At 51.4% G+C, this 13,721-nt stretch overlaps 1 protein-coding gene across 1 annotated transcript; it reads left to right on the forward strand.

Moving 5' to 3' along the window:
- Nucleotides 1-604: 604 nt before the first annotated feature.
- KLHL42 (kelch like family member 42) lies at nucleotides 605-13,330 on the forward strand. Its single transcript, XM_063929166.1, has 4 exons — nucleotides 605-742; nucleotides 1,070-1,937; nucleotides 3,013-3,206; nucleotides 11,560-13,330. The coding sequence occupies exons 2-4, from the start codon at nucleotides 1,105-1,107 to the stop codon at nucleotides 11,991-11,993; spliced, it is 1,461 nt and encodes a 486-aa protein (XP_063785236.1). The 5' UTR covers nucleotides 605-742; nucleotides 1,070-1,104; the 3' UTR covers nucleotides 11,994-13,330.
- Nucleotides 13,331-13,721: the final 391 nt, after the last annotated feature.

Here is a 13,721-nt window from a genome sequence, read left to right on the forward strand (position 1 = left end):
ACAGAGGGTGTGTGTATAGAGATGGGTGTCAGTGTGGAGCACAGAGGGTGTGTGTATACAGATGGGTGTCACTGTGGAGCACAGAGCGTGTGTGTATAGGTGTCACTGTGGAGCACAGAGGGTGTGTGTATGGGTGTCACAGTGGAGCACAGAGGGTGTGTGTATGGGTGTCACTGTGGAGCACAGAGGGTGTGTGTATGGGTGTCAGTGTGGAGCACAGAGGGTGTGTGTATGGGTGTCACTGTGGAGCACAGAGGGTGTGTGTGTAGGTGTCACTGTGGAGCACAGAGGGTGTGTGTATAGAGATGGGTGTCAGTGTGGAGCACAGAGGGTGTGTGTATAGGTGTCACTGTGGAGCACAGAGGGTGTGTGTATACAGATGGGTGTCAGTGTGGAGCACAGAGGGTGTGTGTATACAGATGGGTGTCACTGTGGAGCACAGAGGGTGTGTGTATACAGATGGGTGTGAGTGTGGAGCACAGAGGGTGTGTGTATACAGATGGGTGTCACTGTGGAGCACAGAGGGTGTGTGTATACAGATGGGTGTCACTGTGGAGCACAGAGGGTGTGTGTATGGATGTCACTGTGGAGCACAGAGGGTGTGTATGTGGTGGGTTAGCAGGGGGAGGGATGCGGCTGGACTGGATGCAGCTATCAGGAAGTGGATGCAGGAATGTGCAGTGAGGGAGCCGGTGCTGGTTACACAGGAAGAGAGGAGACATCTGACTATAGAATATATAAGGTATGAGCGACACTGAGTGTAGGATTGCAGCCTGCTCCGGGGGCCACTGATCCCACTCATAGCGGCATATTGCTGAGAGCGGCAGCTCACTGGGCTAGATATGAAATCACTGTAACTGTAGATGATTGTATTACGTGCATCTGCTTTACTGTATGACTGAGTTCCCTGTGATTGTGGAGACGTATGGAACACCCCCATATTATTATTCTAGTATATTGATAAGGCAGCATAGGGTCCTCAGCCCATCCTATGCTGCTGCAGGTGAATAACCCCACGCCCTGTGCCACAATGAGTATAACGTGTCGGCCTTGTCTGTCCTTTGCACAGGTGTGTGATGTCCTTCTCAAGAGGAGGCAGGTGTGATGTCCTCATTGCAGACTGTGCAGATCCTCCTGGGGTCCAGATGTTACAGCGTGCCCCGGGACCAGCTGGTAGCCCAGAGCGGCTTCTTCCAAGCTCTCTTCCGCTCAGGGATGCGTGAGAGCAGCGGCGAAGTGGTCACTTTACATGGCCTCAGCCGTGAAGGTTTGGAAGGCGTCCTGCGCCACATCACCGGCGGCACTCTTCAAGAGAGCGGCCCCAAAGAGGAGTCACGATGTGGACTCAAGGCGCTCACCACGGATTGTCGTCCGGATGAAGAGGATCCAGACTTTGGCCACCTGGACGTAGCGCAAGGTCCCCTGCAGGCGCTGGTGGAAGCGGCCTGCTACCTGCAGGTCCAAGGCCTCCTGTCTCTCCTGCAGTCCTCGTTGTCACCAGACACCTGCCTGGAGCTCTTGGATGTGTCCCAGTTACATGGTCAGTGGGACCTGGCCGCTGCGTGTCTCCGTTACGTGGCCACTCATTACCATGCCATGTTGCAGAGGCTGGATTTCCAGGACAGCCCAGAATCCCTTAAGGACCGCGTCTTGCAGGAGAGACTCCGAGGGGTGCCCGCCCTGCTGGTTCTCTCTCAGCAAGGGCCAGACTCTTGGGTGCTCCTGCGTTACCTGGAGGGTGGAGGCAGCTGGCAGGTACTACCCGGAGAGGTCCCGCAGAGTATGCTGAGGGTGCAGGGTTACGGGGCAGCCATATTAAATAACTATCTCTTTGTGGCTGGAGGCACCCGGGAGAACGGGCAGGAGGTCAGTGCTGTCCACTCCTATAACCCAAGCACTGGAAGCTGGACCGAGGAGCCCGCCATGAACCAGAAAAGGTATGACCGCCCCCGTCACCAATAATCCACTAACATTTCGCTGTCACTGCAGACTTTGTCGTATCGTTATTGTTCCGAAATCGGCTTCACCCGGCGCCAAAGTCAGGCACGGGCTCCGTAAGTAGGTTTGTGGGCCTGTCACCACAGACACACACAACGGAGGCAGCCATTTTATGGGCTGATCCAACCTTCATGAGATCGGTCTATTAATTCCCCAAGAACAATTGACATCCCTGAGGCACGAGGCACCAAGTGCCTCGTGCCTTATTAATGTCACATAGTACTTGCCAAACCGAGTAGAGTTGCAGCCCGCAAAAATGATTTGAAGTCCTGAATACGCAAATTGACAGAAAAGTACTTGTGTGACGTCAGTACCACATATATATTACAGGGCAGGCTGGTAATGGTTGGGGCGGGTTCTGCTTTGTTTTTATCTTTCTATTAGATTTCATTCATCTATTATTTTGTGACTGTCTGTCCGGGGGCGAGCGAGAGGCATTTCAGTGTCCACGTCTCGTTTTTCTTGAAGCCAAGCAGATTTATTTAGCTGTACCTGTCCAGACCCGTCAGATCCCCCCATGCAGCAGGGAAGGGGTTAAAATGGGTGGCCTGAGGGCTCAGTGCGGCCCAGATTTGGAAGCTGTGCTCTGTGCATCCCCATCATCTACCCCGCTCACCTTATTTGGTGCTCGGCAATGACAGTGACGGCTCAGCACTCGCTGAGGGAGGATTCCAGATGTTGCTATATTCTAATTCCCTGCGCCCATACAAGGCGTTCCAGGTTCTGCAATGTGCCATGTGGTAATGGGAGACCCAGGGGGCGAGTCACTGACAGGTTATACGTCCTCATCAGTAACTCAGGGATGGGTGTAATTATCATTACACCAATGACAGCATTCAATGTTTTTAAACCGTGCAGTAAATAAAATAGCATTTTTTACTCATGTTTATAGGTTATGTCCGCTGGATTTTAAGACGTTTCTCTTATTCATTGTTGAGGTGTTTTTTTTTTTTTTTTTGTCCGGTTCCTTTTTTAATGTTATATATGTTTTCCTGATTTTCTGGTTCCTCCCAGGTGTAACTTCCGCCTGCTCGCCGTGGGCGGGGCTCTCTACGCTGTTGGCGGCCAATCTTTACAGACCATGGAGTCTTTCAACCCTGCGCAGAATACGTGGACCCTTGTGGCCCCTCTCCCAGACACGTTAGTGGAGTTCTCGGCTTGCGAAAGCCTGGGGAAGATATTTGTGATCGGAGGTTACACCCCGCGGGGTCAGTATACAGTTGCGCAATTCATGTGTTTGTGTTGAACATTGGCCCTCATTCCGAGTTGATCGCTCGCTAGCAGTTTTTAGCAGCCGTGTAAATGCAATAGTATACTATTTCACTGGGGAGTGTATTTTCGCTTTGCAGAAGTGCGAACGCTTGTGCAGCAGAGCGCCTGCAAAAACATTTTGTGCAAAACAAGACCAGCCCAGAACTTACTCTTCGTGTGCGTTGATTCTAACGTTGGAGGGTTGGCTTTTGACGTCACACACCCGCCCAGCGTTCGCCCAGCCACGCCTGCGTTTTCCCCCGGCACGCCTGCGTTTTTCCAAACACTCCCTGAAAACGGTCAGTTGACACCCAGAAACGCCCCCTTACATGTCGGTATTTTGACCTTGTCGGTATTTTAAATGTCGGTATTTTGTCTATGTCAGGATTTTGACCTTGTCGGGATTTTGACCATCGGTCAATTGGTGTCGGGATTTTGATTGGAGGTATTTCATACCGATCCCTCAGGCAGTGATGTTGATGTTGCTAGTCCTGACATAAGTGGTCATTCCGAGTTGATCCCTCGCTAGCTGTTTTTAGCAGCCGTGCAAACGCTATGCCGCCTCCCACTGGGAGTGTATTTTAGCTTAGCAGAAGTGTAAAATTTTAGAGTAGCTTAAAACCTACTCAGCGCTTGCGATCACTTCAGACTGTTCAGTTCCTGTTTTGAAGTCACAAACACGCCCTGCGTTCACCCAGCCACGCCTGCGTCTGTCCTGGCACACCTGCGTTTTTTCGAACACTCCCTGAAAACGGTCAGTTGACACCCAGAAACGCCCACTTCATGTCAATCACTCTGCTGTCTGCAGTGCGACTGAAAAGCTTCACTAGACCTTGTGTGAAACTACATAGTTCTTTGTAGTAGTACGTCGCGCGTGCGCATTGCGCCGCATACGCATGTGCAGAAGTGCCGTTTTTTTGCCTCATCGCTGCAGAGCGAACGAATGCAGCTAGCGATCAACTCGGAATGACCCCCACAGGACAAATACAGCAGGTAAAATAAGTATTGAACACATCAACATTTGTCTCAGTAAATATATTTGTAATGGGGCCAGGGCTGGTGCTAGGGTGTTTGGCACCTTCCTGCAAATGATAAATTTACGCCCTCCCATACGTAAAATAGGGACAGTATGTGCCGCAAAAAGGGGTGTGGTCTCACATGGAAGGGGTGTGGCCACAATATGGTACCCCTAATTTAAAATAACGCCACACAGTAGCACAATCTTATTCACATTACCCCAAACGTAGTTCCACTGATTCATATTACACCACACAGTAGTGCCCCTTATTCACGTTACGTCACACAGTAGTGCCCCTTATACACGTTCTGCTACACAGTAATACCCCTTATACACAATGCCCACAGTAGTGCCCCCTATCAGAGGTGTAGCTAGGTGCCATGCTGCCCGAAGCACGGGTATGTTTCAGTGCCCCCTCCCCTGTATTGAATTGGGGGCATGTTACATTTGAAAAGAAAAAAATATTTTAAAATCCTAAATGGGTGACAGGGCTAGTTCTAGACCTTGTGGAGCTCAGGGTGAAAGTTTCCTTTGGCGCCCGCCATGCTCAAAACAGGGACTGTGCATGATGAAGACGTGCGTCAAAAATATAGGGGTGTGGCCACAGAATAGTACCAATTCACATTACATTGCACAATAATGTTCGTTAGTCACTTTAAACCGCACAGTACCCTTATACACGTTATGGCACACAGTAGAGCCCCTTATACACGTTATGCCACACAGGAGAACCGATTATACATGTTACGCCATACAGAAGAGCTGCTTATACACGTTACCCCACGGCAGACCCACTTATACACGTCACGCCACAGTAAAAGCCCCTTATACACGTTACACCACAGTAGAGCCTCTTATACATGTTACACCAGACTAGAGTCTCTTATACACGTTACACCACAGTAGAGCCTCTTATACACGTTACGCCACACAGGAGAGCCGCTTATACACGTTACACCACACCAGACCTGCTTGTACACTTTACGCCATAGTAAAAGCCCTTTATACACATTACGCCACAGTAAAAGCCCATTATACACAGAATGTCAGGTAGAGCTGCTTATACACATTATGCCAGGTAGCACCCATTATACACATTATGCCAGGTAGAGCCCCTTATACACGTTATGCCAGGTACAGTTCAACCACCTCATACCTACCACTACAAACCGACCCCCCTACTGGAAATGTAGCACTGCCTGCATATGGGTTACTGATATGGGCAGTGCACTATGCAGCGGCGAGCATTAGGCAGCAGCAGTGAGTACTGATGTGGGCAGGGAATTTGGCATCAGCGGCATTATTCAGCGGCAGTGTGACCTGATGTGGGTACGGCAGGCATTCGTCTACACTGAGTTCCCGAGTTGCAGGCACTCCGCTGCAGTTAAGCAGCAGAAGTGTGTCTGTCAGAGGAGGGCAGAAGCGTGTGAGTATATATTCAACTCTGCCTGTCTATGTGTATGTATATGTATATGTGTCTGTATATGTGTGTGTGTATAATATATATATATATATATATATATATATATACACACACACATATATATATATATATATATATATATACACACACACACATACATACATATATATATATAAATATTTATATATATATATATATATATATACATATATATATATATATATATATATATATATATACACACACACACACACACACACACACACACACATACAAAAGATTTGAGCAGCACTCCCAATACAGGCCACAAGTTTGTTCGGTGCCCTCCTTAGGTACCTCAGCAGGTCCACCATTTCGCAACATATATATATTTATTACCAGTTATATATTACCAGTTATTTATATAACGCACACATATTCCGCAGCTCTTTACAGAGAATATTTTTGCCCATTCACATCAGTCCCTGCCTCAGTGGAGCTTACAATTTATATTCCCTACCACATGTACACACACACAGTCATGCTAGGGTTAATTTTGTCAGAAGCCAATTAACCTACCAGTATATTGTTGGATTGTGGGAGGAAACCGGAGTACCCGGAGGAAACCCACGCAAGTACGGGGAGAATATACAAACTCCACACAGTAAGGGCCATGGTGGGAATTGAACCCATGACCTTAGTGCTGTGAGGCAGTAATGCTAACCATTACAACGTCCGTACTGCCATCCGTATATATATATATATATTTATATTCACATATCTGTAAACCCCATCTGTAAACCCCTCCTGCGTTTGCCCTTGACAGAGACAGCAGCACTCATTCCCTTCACAGTGCAGCCCACTCGCCCCCCAGTACCTGCAGGAACCCTCGGCTTGGGTAAGCTGCACCTCCTCTACGTTTTTGTCCTCCTCCTCCCTTTCACAGGGTACATTACTGCAGCAGCAGCAGCTCTGGAGGATATCGGCGGCGGCGACGGCGCTGAGGTTGCGCAGTCTCTCTGTGGAGGGGGAAGGAGCCCGAGAGAGCGGCTTGAAAGGGGAGCCGCGCTACACACTGCCGGCGCCGCTGCCTGGCTGTCATCCACGCAGCCGGCTGCATCAGCAGGGTAGCGGAGTGGAGAGAGCGCCTCTGCAGCTTGGCGCCTCTCTGCTTTGCATACCCTTGCTGAGCAGGAAGCGCCAGCTCTGAATGGGGCTATTGTAATGACATGTTTACCAACTGTCAGTGACAACCCACGTAATCCACACATGCGTAGAAATCAAACCATAGATGTCCAAAAATTAGTTATGTGTAATAATGTGAAATGACACAGGGAAAAAGTATTGAACACATGAAGAAAGGGAGGTGCAAAAAGGCCGGATGGGGAGAGGCTGGGTGGAGGAGGTAAGATGGGGAGATGCTGGATGGGGAGAGGCTGGATGGAGGAGGTAGGATGGGGAGATGCTGGCTGGATGGGGACTGGCTGGATGAGGAGAGGCTGGATGGAGGAGGTAGGATGGGGAGATGCTGGATGGGAATTGGCTGGATGGAGGAGGTAGGATGGGGAGATGCTGGCTGGATGGGGACTGGCTGGATGGAGGAGGTAGGATGGGGAGATGCTGGCTGGATGGGGACTGGCTGGATGAGGAGAGGCTGGATGGAGGAGGTAGGATGGGGAAAAGCTGGATGAAGTAGGTAGGATGGGGAGATGCTGGATGGGGACTGGCTGGATGGGGAGAGGCTGGATGGGGTTAGACTGTATGGAAAGAGGCTGGACAAAAGAGGCTGGATGGAGAATGCAGGATGGGGAAAGTCTGGATGGAGGAGGTAGGATGGGGAAAGGCTGGATGGAGGAGGTAGGATGGGGAAAGGCTGGATGGAGGAGGTAGGATGGGGAAAGGCTGGACGGAGGAGGCAAGATGTGGAGAGGTTGGATGGAGGAGGTAGGATGGGGTGAGGTTTGATGGAGGAGGTAGGATGAGGAGAGGCTGGATGAAAGAGGTAGGATAGGGAAAGGCTGGATGAATGAGGCAGGATGGGGAGAGGCTGGATGAAGGAGGTAGGATGGGGAAAGGCTGGATAGAGGAGGTAGGATGGGGAAAGGCTGGATAGAGGAGGTAGGATGAGGAAAGGCTGGCTGGAGGAGGTAGGATGGGGAGATGCTGGATGGGGTTAGACTATATGGAAAGAGGCTGGACAGAAAAGGCTGGATGGAGGAGGTAGGATGGGGGAAAGGCTGGATGGAGGAGGTAGGATCGGGAAAGGTTGGATGGAGGAGGTAGGATGGGGAAAGGCTGGATGGATGAGGTAGGATGGGGAAAGGCTGGATGGAGGAGGTAGGATGGAGAAAGGCTGGATGGAGGAGGCAGCATGGGGAGAGGTTGGATGGGGAAAGGCTGGATGGAGGAGGCAGCATGGGGAGAGGTTGGATGGGGAAAGGCTGGATGAGGAGGCAGCATGGGGAGAGGTTGGATGGGGAAAGGCTGGATGGAGGAGGCAGCATGGGGAGAGGTTGGATGGGGAAAGGCTGGATGGAGGAGGCAGCATGGGAGAGGTTGGATGGGGAAAGGCTGGATGGAGGAGGTAGCATGGGGAGAGGTTGGATGGGGAAAGGCTGGATGGAGGAGGCAGCATGGGGAGAGGTTGGATGGGGAAAGGTTGGATGGAGGAGGCAGCATGGGGAGAGTTGGATGGGGAAAGGCTGGATGGAGGAGGCAGCATGGGGAGAGGTTGGATGGGGAAAGGCTGGATGGAGGAGGCAGGATGGAAGAGGTAGGATGGGGAAAGGCTGGATGGAGGAGGGAGGATGGGGAGAGGCTGGATGGAGGAGGTAGGATAGGGAAAGGCTGGATGGAGGAGGTAGGATGGGGAGAGGCTGTATGAAGGAGGCCGGATGTGGAGAGGCTTGATGGAGGATGCAGGATGGGGAGAGATTGGATGGAGGAGGTAGGATGAAGGATGCAGGATGGGGAGAGACTGGATGGTGGAGGTAGGATGGGGAGAGACTGCATAGAGGAGGCAGGACAGGGAGAGGCTGGATGGAGGAGGTAGGATGGGGTTAGACTGTATGGAAAAAGACTGGACAGAAGAGGCTGCATGGAGGAGGCAGGATGGGAAGAGGCTGGATGGAGGAGGTAGAATGGGGAAAGGCCTGATGGAGGAGGTAGGAGGGGAAGAGGCTGGGTGGAGTATGGGGAGAAGCTGGATAGAGGAGGCAGGATGGTGAGGCTGGATGGAGGATGCAGGATAGGGAGAGACTGGATGGAGGAGGTAGGATGGGGAGAGGTTGGATGGAGTAGGTAGGATGGGGAAAGGCTGGATGAAGGAGGTAGGCTGGGGAGAGGCTAGATGGAGTAGGTAGGATGGGGAAACGCTGGATGAAGGAGGTAGGATGGGGAGAGGCTGGATGGAGGATCGGGAGAAACTGGATAGAGGAGGCAGGATGGTGAGAAACTGGATGGAGGACGCAGTATGGGGAGAGACTGGATGGAGGACGCAGTATGGGGAGAGACTGGATGGAGGAGGTAGGATGGGGAGAAACTGCATGGAGGAGGCAGGACAGGGAGAGGCTGGGTGGAGGAGGTAGGATGGGAAGAGGCTGAATGGAGGAGGCAATATGGGGAGAGGCTGAATAGAGGAAGCAGAATGGGGAGAAGCTGGATGGAGGAAGTAGGATGGGGAGGGGCTGGATGGAGGAGGTAGTTTGGGAAGTGGCTGCGTGGAGGAGGCAGCATGGGGAGAGGCTGGGTAGAGGAGGTAGGTTGGGGAGAGGCTGCGTGGTGGAGGTAGGATGGGGAGAGGCTGCATGGAGAAGCTGGATGGAAGAGGTAGGGTGGGGGAGAGGCTGGCTAGAGGAGGTAGGATGGGGAGAGGCTGGATGGAGGAGGTAGGATAGGGAGAGGCTGGGTAAAGGATGGGGAGAAGCTGAATGGAGGAGGCAGGATAGGGAGAACCTGGATGGAGGATACAGGATGGGGAGAGACTGGATAGAGGAGGTAGGATGGGGAGAGGCTGGGTGGTGGAGGCTGGGTGGTGGAGGCTGGATGGTGGAGGCTGGACGGGAGAGGCAGGATGGGGAGAGGCAAGATAGAGGATGAAGGATGGGGAGAGACTGGGTGGAGGAGGTAGGATGGGGAGAGACTGCATGGAGGAGGCAGGATGGGGAGAGACTGCATGGAGGAGGCAGGATGGTGAGAGGCTGGATGCAGGAGGTAGGATGGTGAGCGGCTGGATGGAGGAAGTAGGATGGGGAGAGGCTGGATGAAGGAGGTAGGATGGGAAGAGGCTGGATGCAGGAGGTAGGATGGTGAGAGGCTGGATGGAGAAGGCAGGATGGGGAGAGGTTGGACAGAGGAGGTAGCATGGGGAGAGGCTGGGTGGAGGAAGTAGGATGGGGAGAGGCTGGATGGAGGAGGTAGGATGGGGAGAGGCTGGATGGAGGAGGCAGGATGGACGAGGCTGAATGGAGGAGGTATGATGGGGAGGGTCTGGATGGGTGAGGCTGGATGGAGGAGGCTGGATGGAGGAGGTATGATGGAGGAGGTATGATGGGAAGGGGCTGGATGGGTGAGGCTGGATGGAGGAGGCAGGATGGGCGAGGCTGGATGGAGGAGGTATGATGGGGAGGGGCTGGATGGGTGAGGCTGGATGGAGGAGGCTGGATGGAGGAGGCAGGATGGAGGAGGCAGGATGGGGAGAGACTGGATGGAGGAGGCAGGATGGGGAGAGGCTGGATGGAGGAGGTATGATGGGGAGAGGCTGTATGGAGGAGGCAGGATGGACGAGGCTGAATGGAGGAGGTATGATGGGGAGGGTCTGGATGGGTGAGGCTGGATGGAGGAGGCTGGATGGAGGAGGTATGATGGAGGAGGTATGATGGGGAGGGGCTGGATGGGTGAGGCTGGATGGAGGAAGCAGGATGGGCGAGGCTGGATGGAGGAGGTATGATGGGGAGGGGCTGGATGGAGGAGGCTGGATGGAGGAGGCTGGATGGAGGAGGCAGGATGGAGGAGGCAGGATGGGGAGAGACTGGATGTGGTAAGAAGGGCCTGCTGGGAGATGATGTCCTGTTTATTCTACCCCAACACCTCCCTCTGTTCTGTTCTACCTGATTATTTGGAATCGGTATGAGATCCTGCAGCCCGAGATCCCGAACTTGCCACGCTGCGGGCTCTTCACGGGTTCTATTCTCCCTCTATGGGTGTCGTGGACATCCATAGAGGGGAAATCACCTACCTCGCCGGTAAACCGGCGGCGGAATGGTGGCCCTGTCGGAATCCCAGCGTCAGTGTTATCACAGCCAGCATCCTGACGAGTGGGATGCTGACCGCATATCGATTATTCCCTTCTATTCTATTCTCATCAATTACCTCTTTCTATTCTATATTACCCAGTTATTACCCTCCTATACAGATCACACAAAACTTACATGTATTCTTTACCTGCACTACTCTCTGACCCCAAGGTGACACTGCTGTGTGACTGGATCATATCACATTTCCCATAGCAATCAGATTCTACTTCTCATTTATCTAGCACCTTCTAGAAGATAATACCTCAAATCTGATTGGTTGCTATGGTCAACATCCCATCTTAAATAGAACTCCCATCTTAGTAAATTTACCCCCATCTGTGTGCACTGTTAGTCAATCTTGGATTTAGGAGTACCCGTCACCTCCACTCAGTTCATAAGAATCTGGGCAATCAGTTTGCTAGTAATCTGTGAGGCATGTGAATTGGTGGATTCATGCCTCATGCCTCAGTTGTGCCACTACTTACTTGTGAATTGATAAGTTGGTTTCTCGTGAATGCCTGCCCCATGTTCTAGTGGCCGCCCTGCCGTAAACAGGGAACATCCTTGAAAAACTGACGCGTTTTGTCCCCCTGCAGGTCGCAATCTGAGCGTGCTGCGTTACTGCCCCCTGGCCGACGAGTGGTCCATCTTCGACATCTGCCGGCAGCACGTGAGGAAGCAGCAGATGGTGTCCATCGAGGAGACCTTGTTTTTGGTGGGAGGCTTCGTAAGAGACAGTCAGTCCGGACAGAGCGAGGACTCTCTCAGCCTGCACTCTTATGACACCAGGACCAGGGAGTGGAACTGCCTGAAGGTCAATACATCCAAATCCGGCCTCAGCGTCAGCTGCGCCCTACACAACGACGGCATTTACATCCTGAGCCGCGACATCAGCCATAGCACCGTAGGGAGGCACCGCGTGTTCCTGAAGTACTGTGTGTTCACGGGGGTCTGCGAGTACGTCCGTGGCCCCCCGTCTGTGGGTTATAACATGCAGCTGTTCTCCATGTACCTACCTCACTCGCTATAACAGAGTAGGGTGGTGAGATTAAGGTGCGGATGTAGACAGCGGCAGGTTATATGTATTTAAAGGGATACAAAAAATGAAATGTTCATATTGAATAAAACACCCTAACATCCTAAGCAACACACTTGTTATGCCTGTCGCAAAACACTTCCAAAAGGTCAAAGAGGGAAGATCCATTAAATCGTAAAAAATAAATAAAATAAAATGGTGTTGTTGCCTATAGCAACCAATTAGACTCCAACTATCATTTATCAGATGCAGGCTAGGAAATAATAGCTTGAGGGGATTAACAGCAAATATTTTTCTTCCCCTGAATGTATGTAGGGTGGATACCACCGTAGGTTTCTATGAGCATACAGTACTGACAGATTTACCAGTTTCCACTACAGCACTGGTTCTCATCTCGGTCCTCAGGACCCCAAGCAGATCATGTCTTCCAGGTCTCCTCATAGAATCGCCAGTGCAGTGGCGCACACAGGGGGGGTTCCGAGTAACTGGAACCCCCTACGACGAGCCAAACTTTTTATTTTTGAGATGGAGACAGCAGTGTGTGTGTGTGTGTGTGTGTGTATATATATATATATATATATACACACATACAGTATACGTATATACATACATACTCACACAGAAACGGGTGGCACTTCATATGCCGGCTGTCAGGAACCCGACACCCAACATACCGACAACTATTTTCCCTCTTGGGGCGTCCACGACACCCCTGGAGGGAGAATAAATCGCGTGGCGCACGTAGCGTGCCACCGTGCTCACAGCGTGGAAAGCGCAGTGAGCCCACAAGCGGCTCTTTTGCGCTCGCCCCGCTGCCGGCATACCAGCGGCCTGGGATCCCGAGCGCCAGTATGCCCTAGTAGACCCCGCGGAAACCCCCCTGACTACATCCTGCATTTGCCCCTGCAGTGAAATGATTAGTTCCACCTGTGAATCTTTTAGAACGTGTCAGCGAGCAATGACCACGCCTGGGCAACTGCCGGGTGACCTGGAAAACGTCAGCTGAGGAACGAGTTTGAGAACCACTGCTCCACGGAATATGCTGCCGCTATATAAATTGATAATGAAATGTGAATACGTTTATGTGTTCTGTGTTTCAGTTCATCCGGAGTCGGTCGCAGGCGGGGATACGCCCATTGTGCCGCTCTTTTTAAACATTACGTTCCCACAAGTTTTTTTGGGTTTTTTTCTCAACGGAGAACCCAGAGCGTATGATGTAATATTACATGTAGAGGACGAATGTTCACATTAAATCATGAGTTATTTTTTTTTTTTTTTTTACATGAACTGATCTGAATTTATTATTGAAGGACAATAAATAAGTCTTTTAGAGTGCAAGCTTCGTGCTGTCTCCCAATCTTTCTCTGAGCAATGCATGTGGCGCTCCTGTTGCAGCGACACGATGGCGAGGCCCAGGTGTGCCATCCGCGCTGCTTCCAGGACTACAGATGGCGTGGGTCAAATCGCCACATGCTGGAAATATAATAGCGGGAGCCCTAATTGGATAAATGGGCGAGCTGCGCTAATGTAAGTGCTGGTCTATGTGTCAGACTGAATGTTTTATATTCCAAACACGGGTCCAATCTTCAGATAAGAAATTTGGGACCGTACAGGATAAATATCACTGCAACATTTTTGAAGATAAATAAAAAAAAATCCTTAAAGAAAACTAGTCCCTTAGGCTACAATCTGATCCGCTGATCCCTGCCGAAAATATGAAGC

This window comes from Pseudophryne corroboree, chromosome 6 (assembly GCF_028390025.1).
Source record: "Pseudophryne corroboree isolate aPseCor3 chromosome 6, aPseCor3.hap2, whole genome shotgun sequence".
Taxonomy (NCBI): Eukaryota; Metazoa; Chordata; class Amphibia; order Anura; family Myobatrachidae; genus Pseudophryne; species Pseudophryne corroboree.

Bases quoted from the DNA above. Each gene is read 5' to 3' on its own strand.
- KLHL42 (XM_063929166.1), top strand. From the start codon at position 1,105: ATGTCCTCATTGCAGACTGTGCAGATCCTCCTGGGGTCCAGATGTTAC. The intron at 1,938-3,012 runs GTATGACCGCCC...GGTTCCTCCCAG, and splicing joins CCCGCCATGAACCAGAAAAG to GTGTAACTTCCGCCTGCTCG. The intron at 3,207-11,559 runs GTCAGTATACAG...GTCCCCCTGCAG, and splicing joins CGGAGGTTACACCCCGCGGG to GTCGCAATCTGAGCGTGCTG.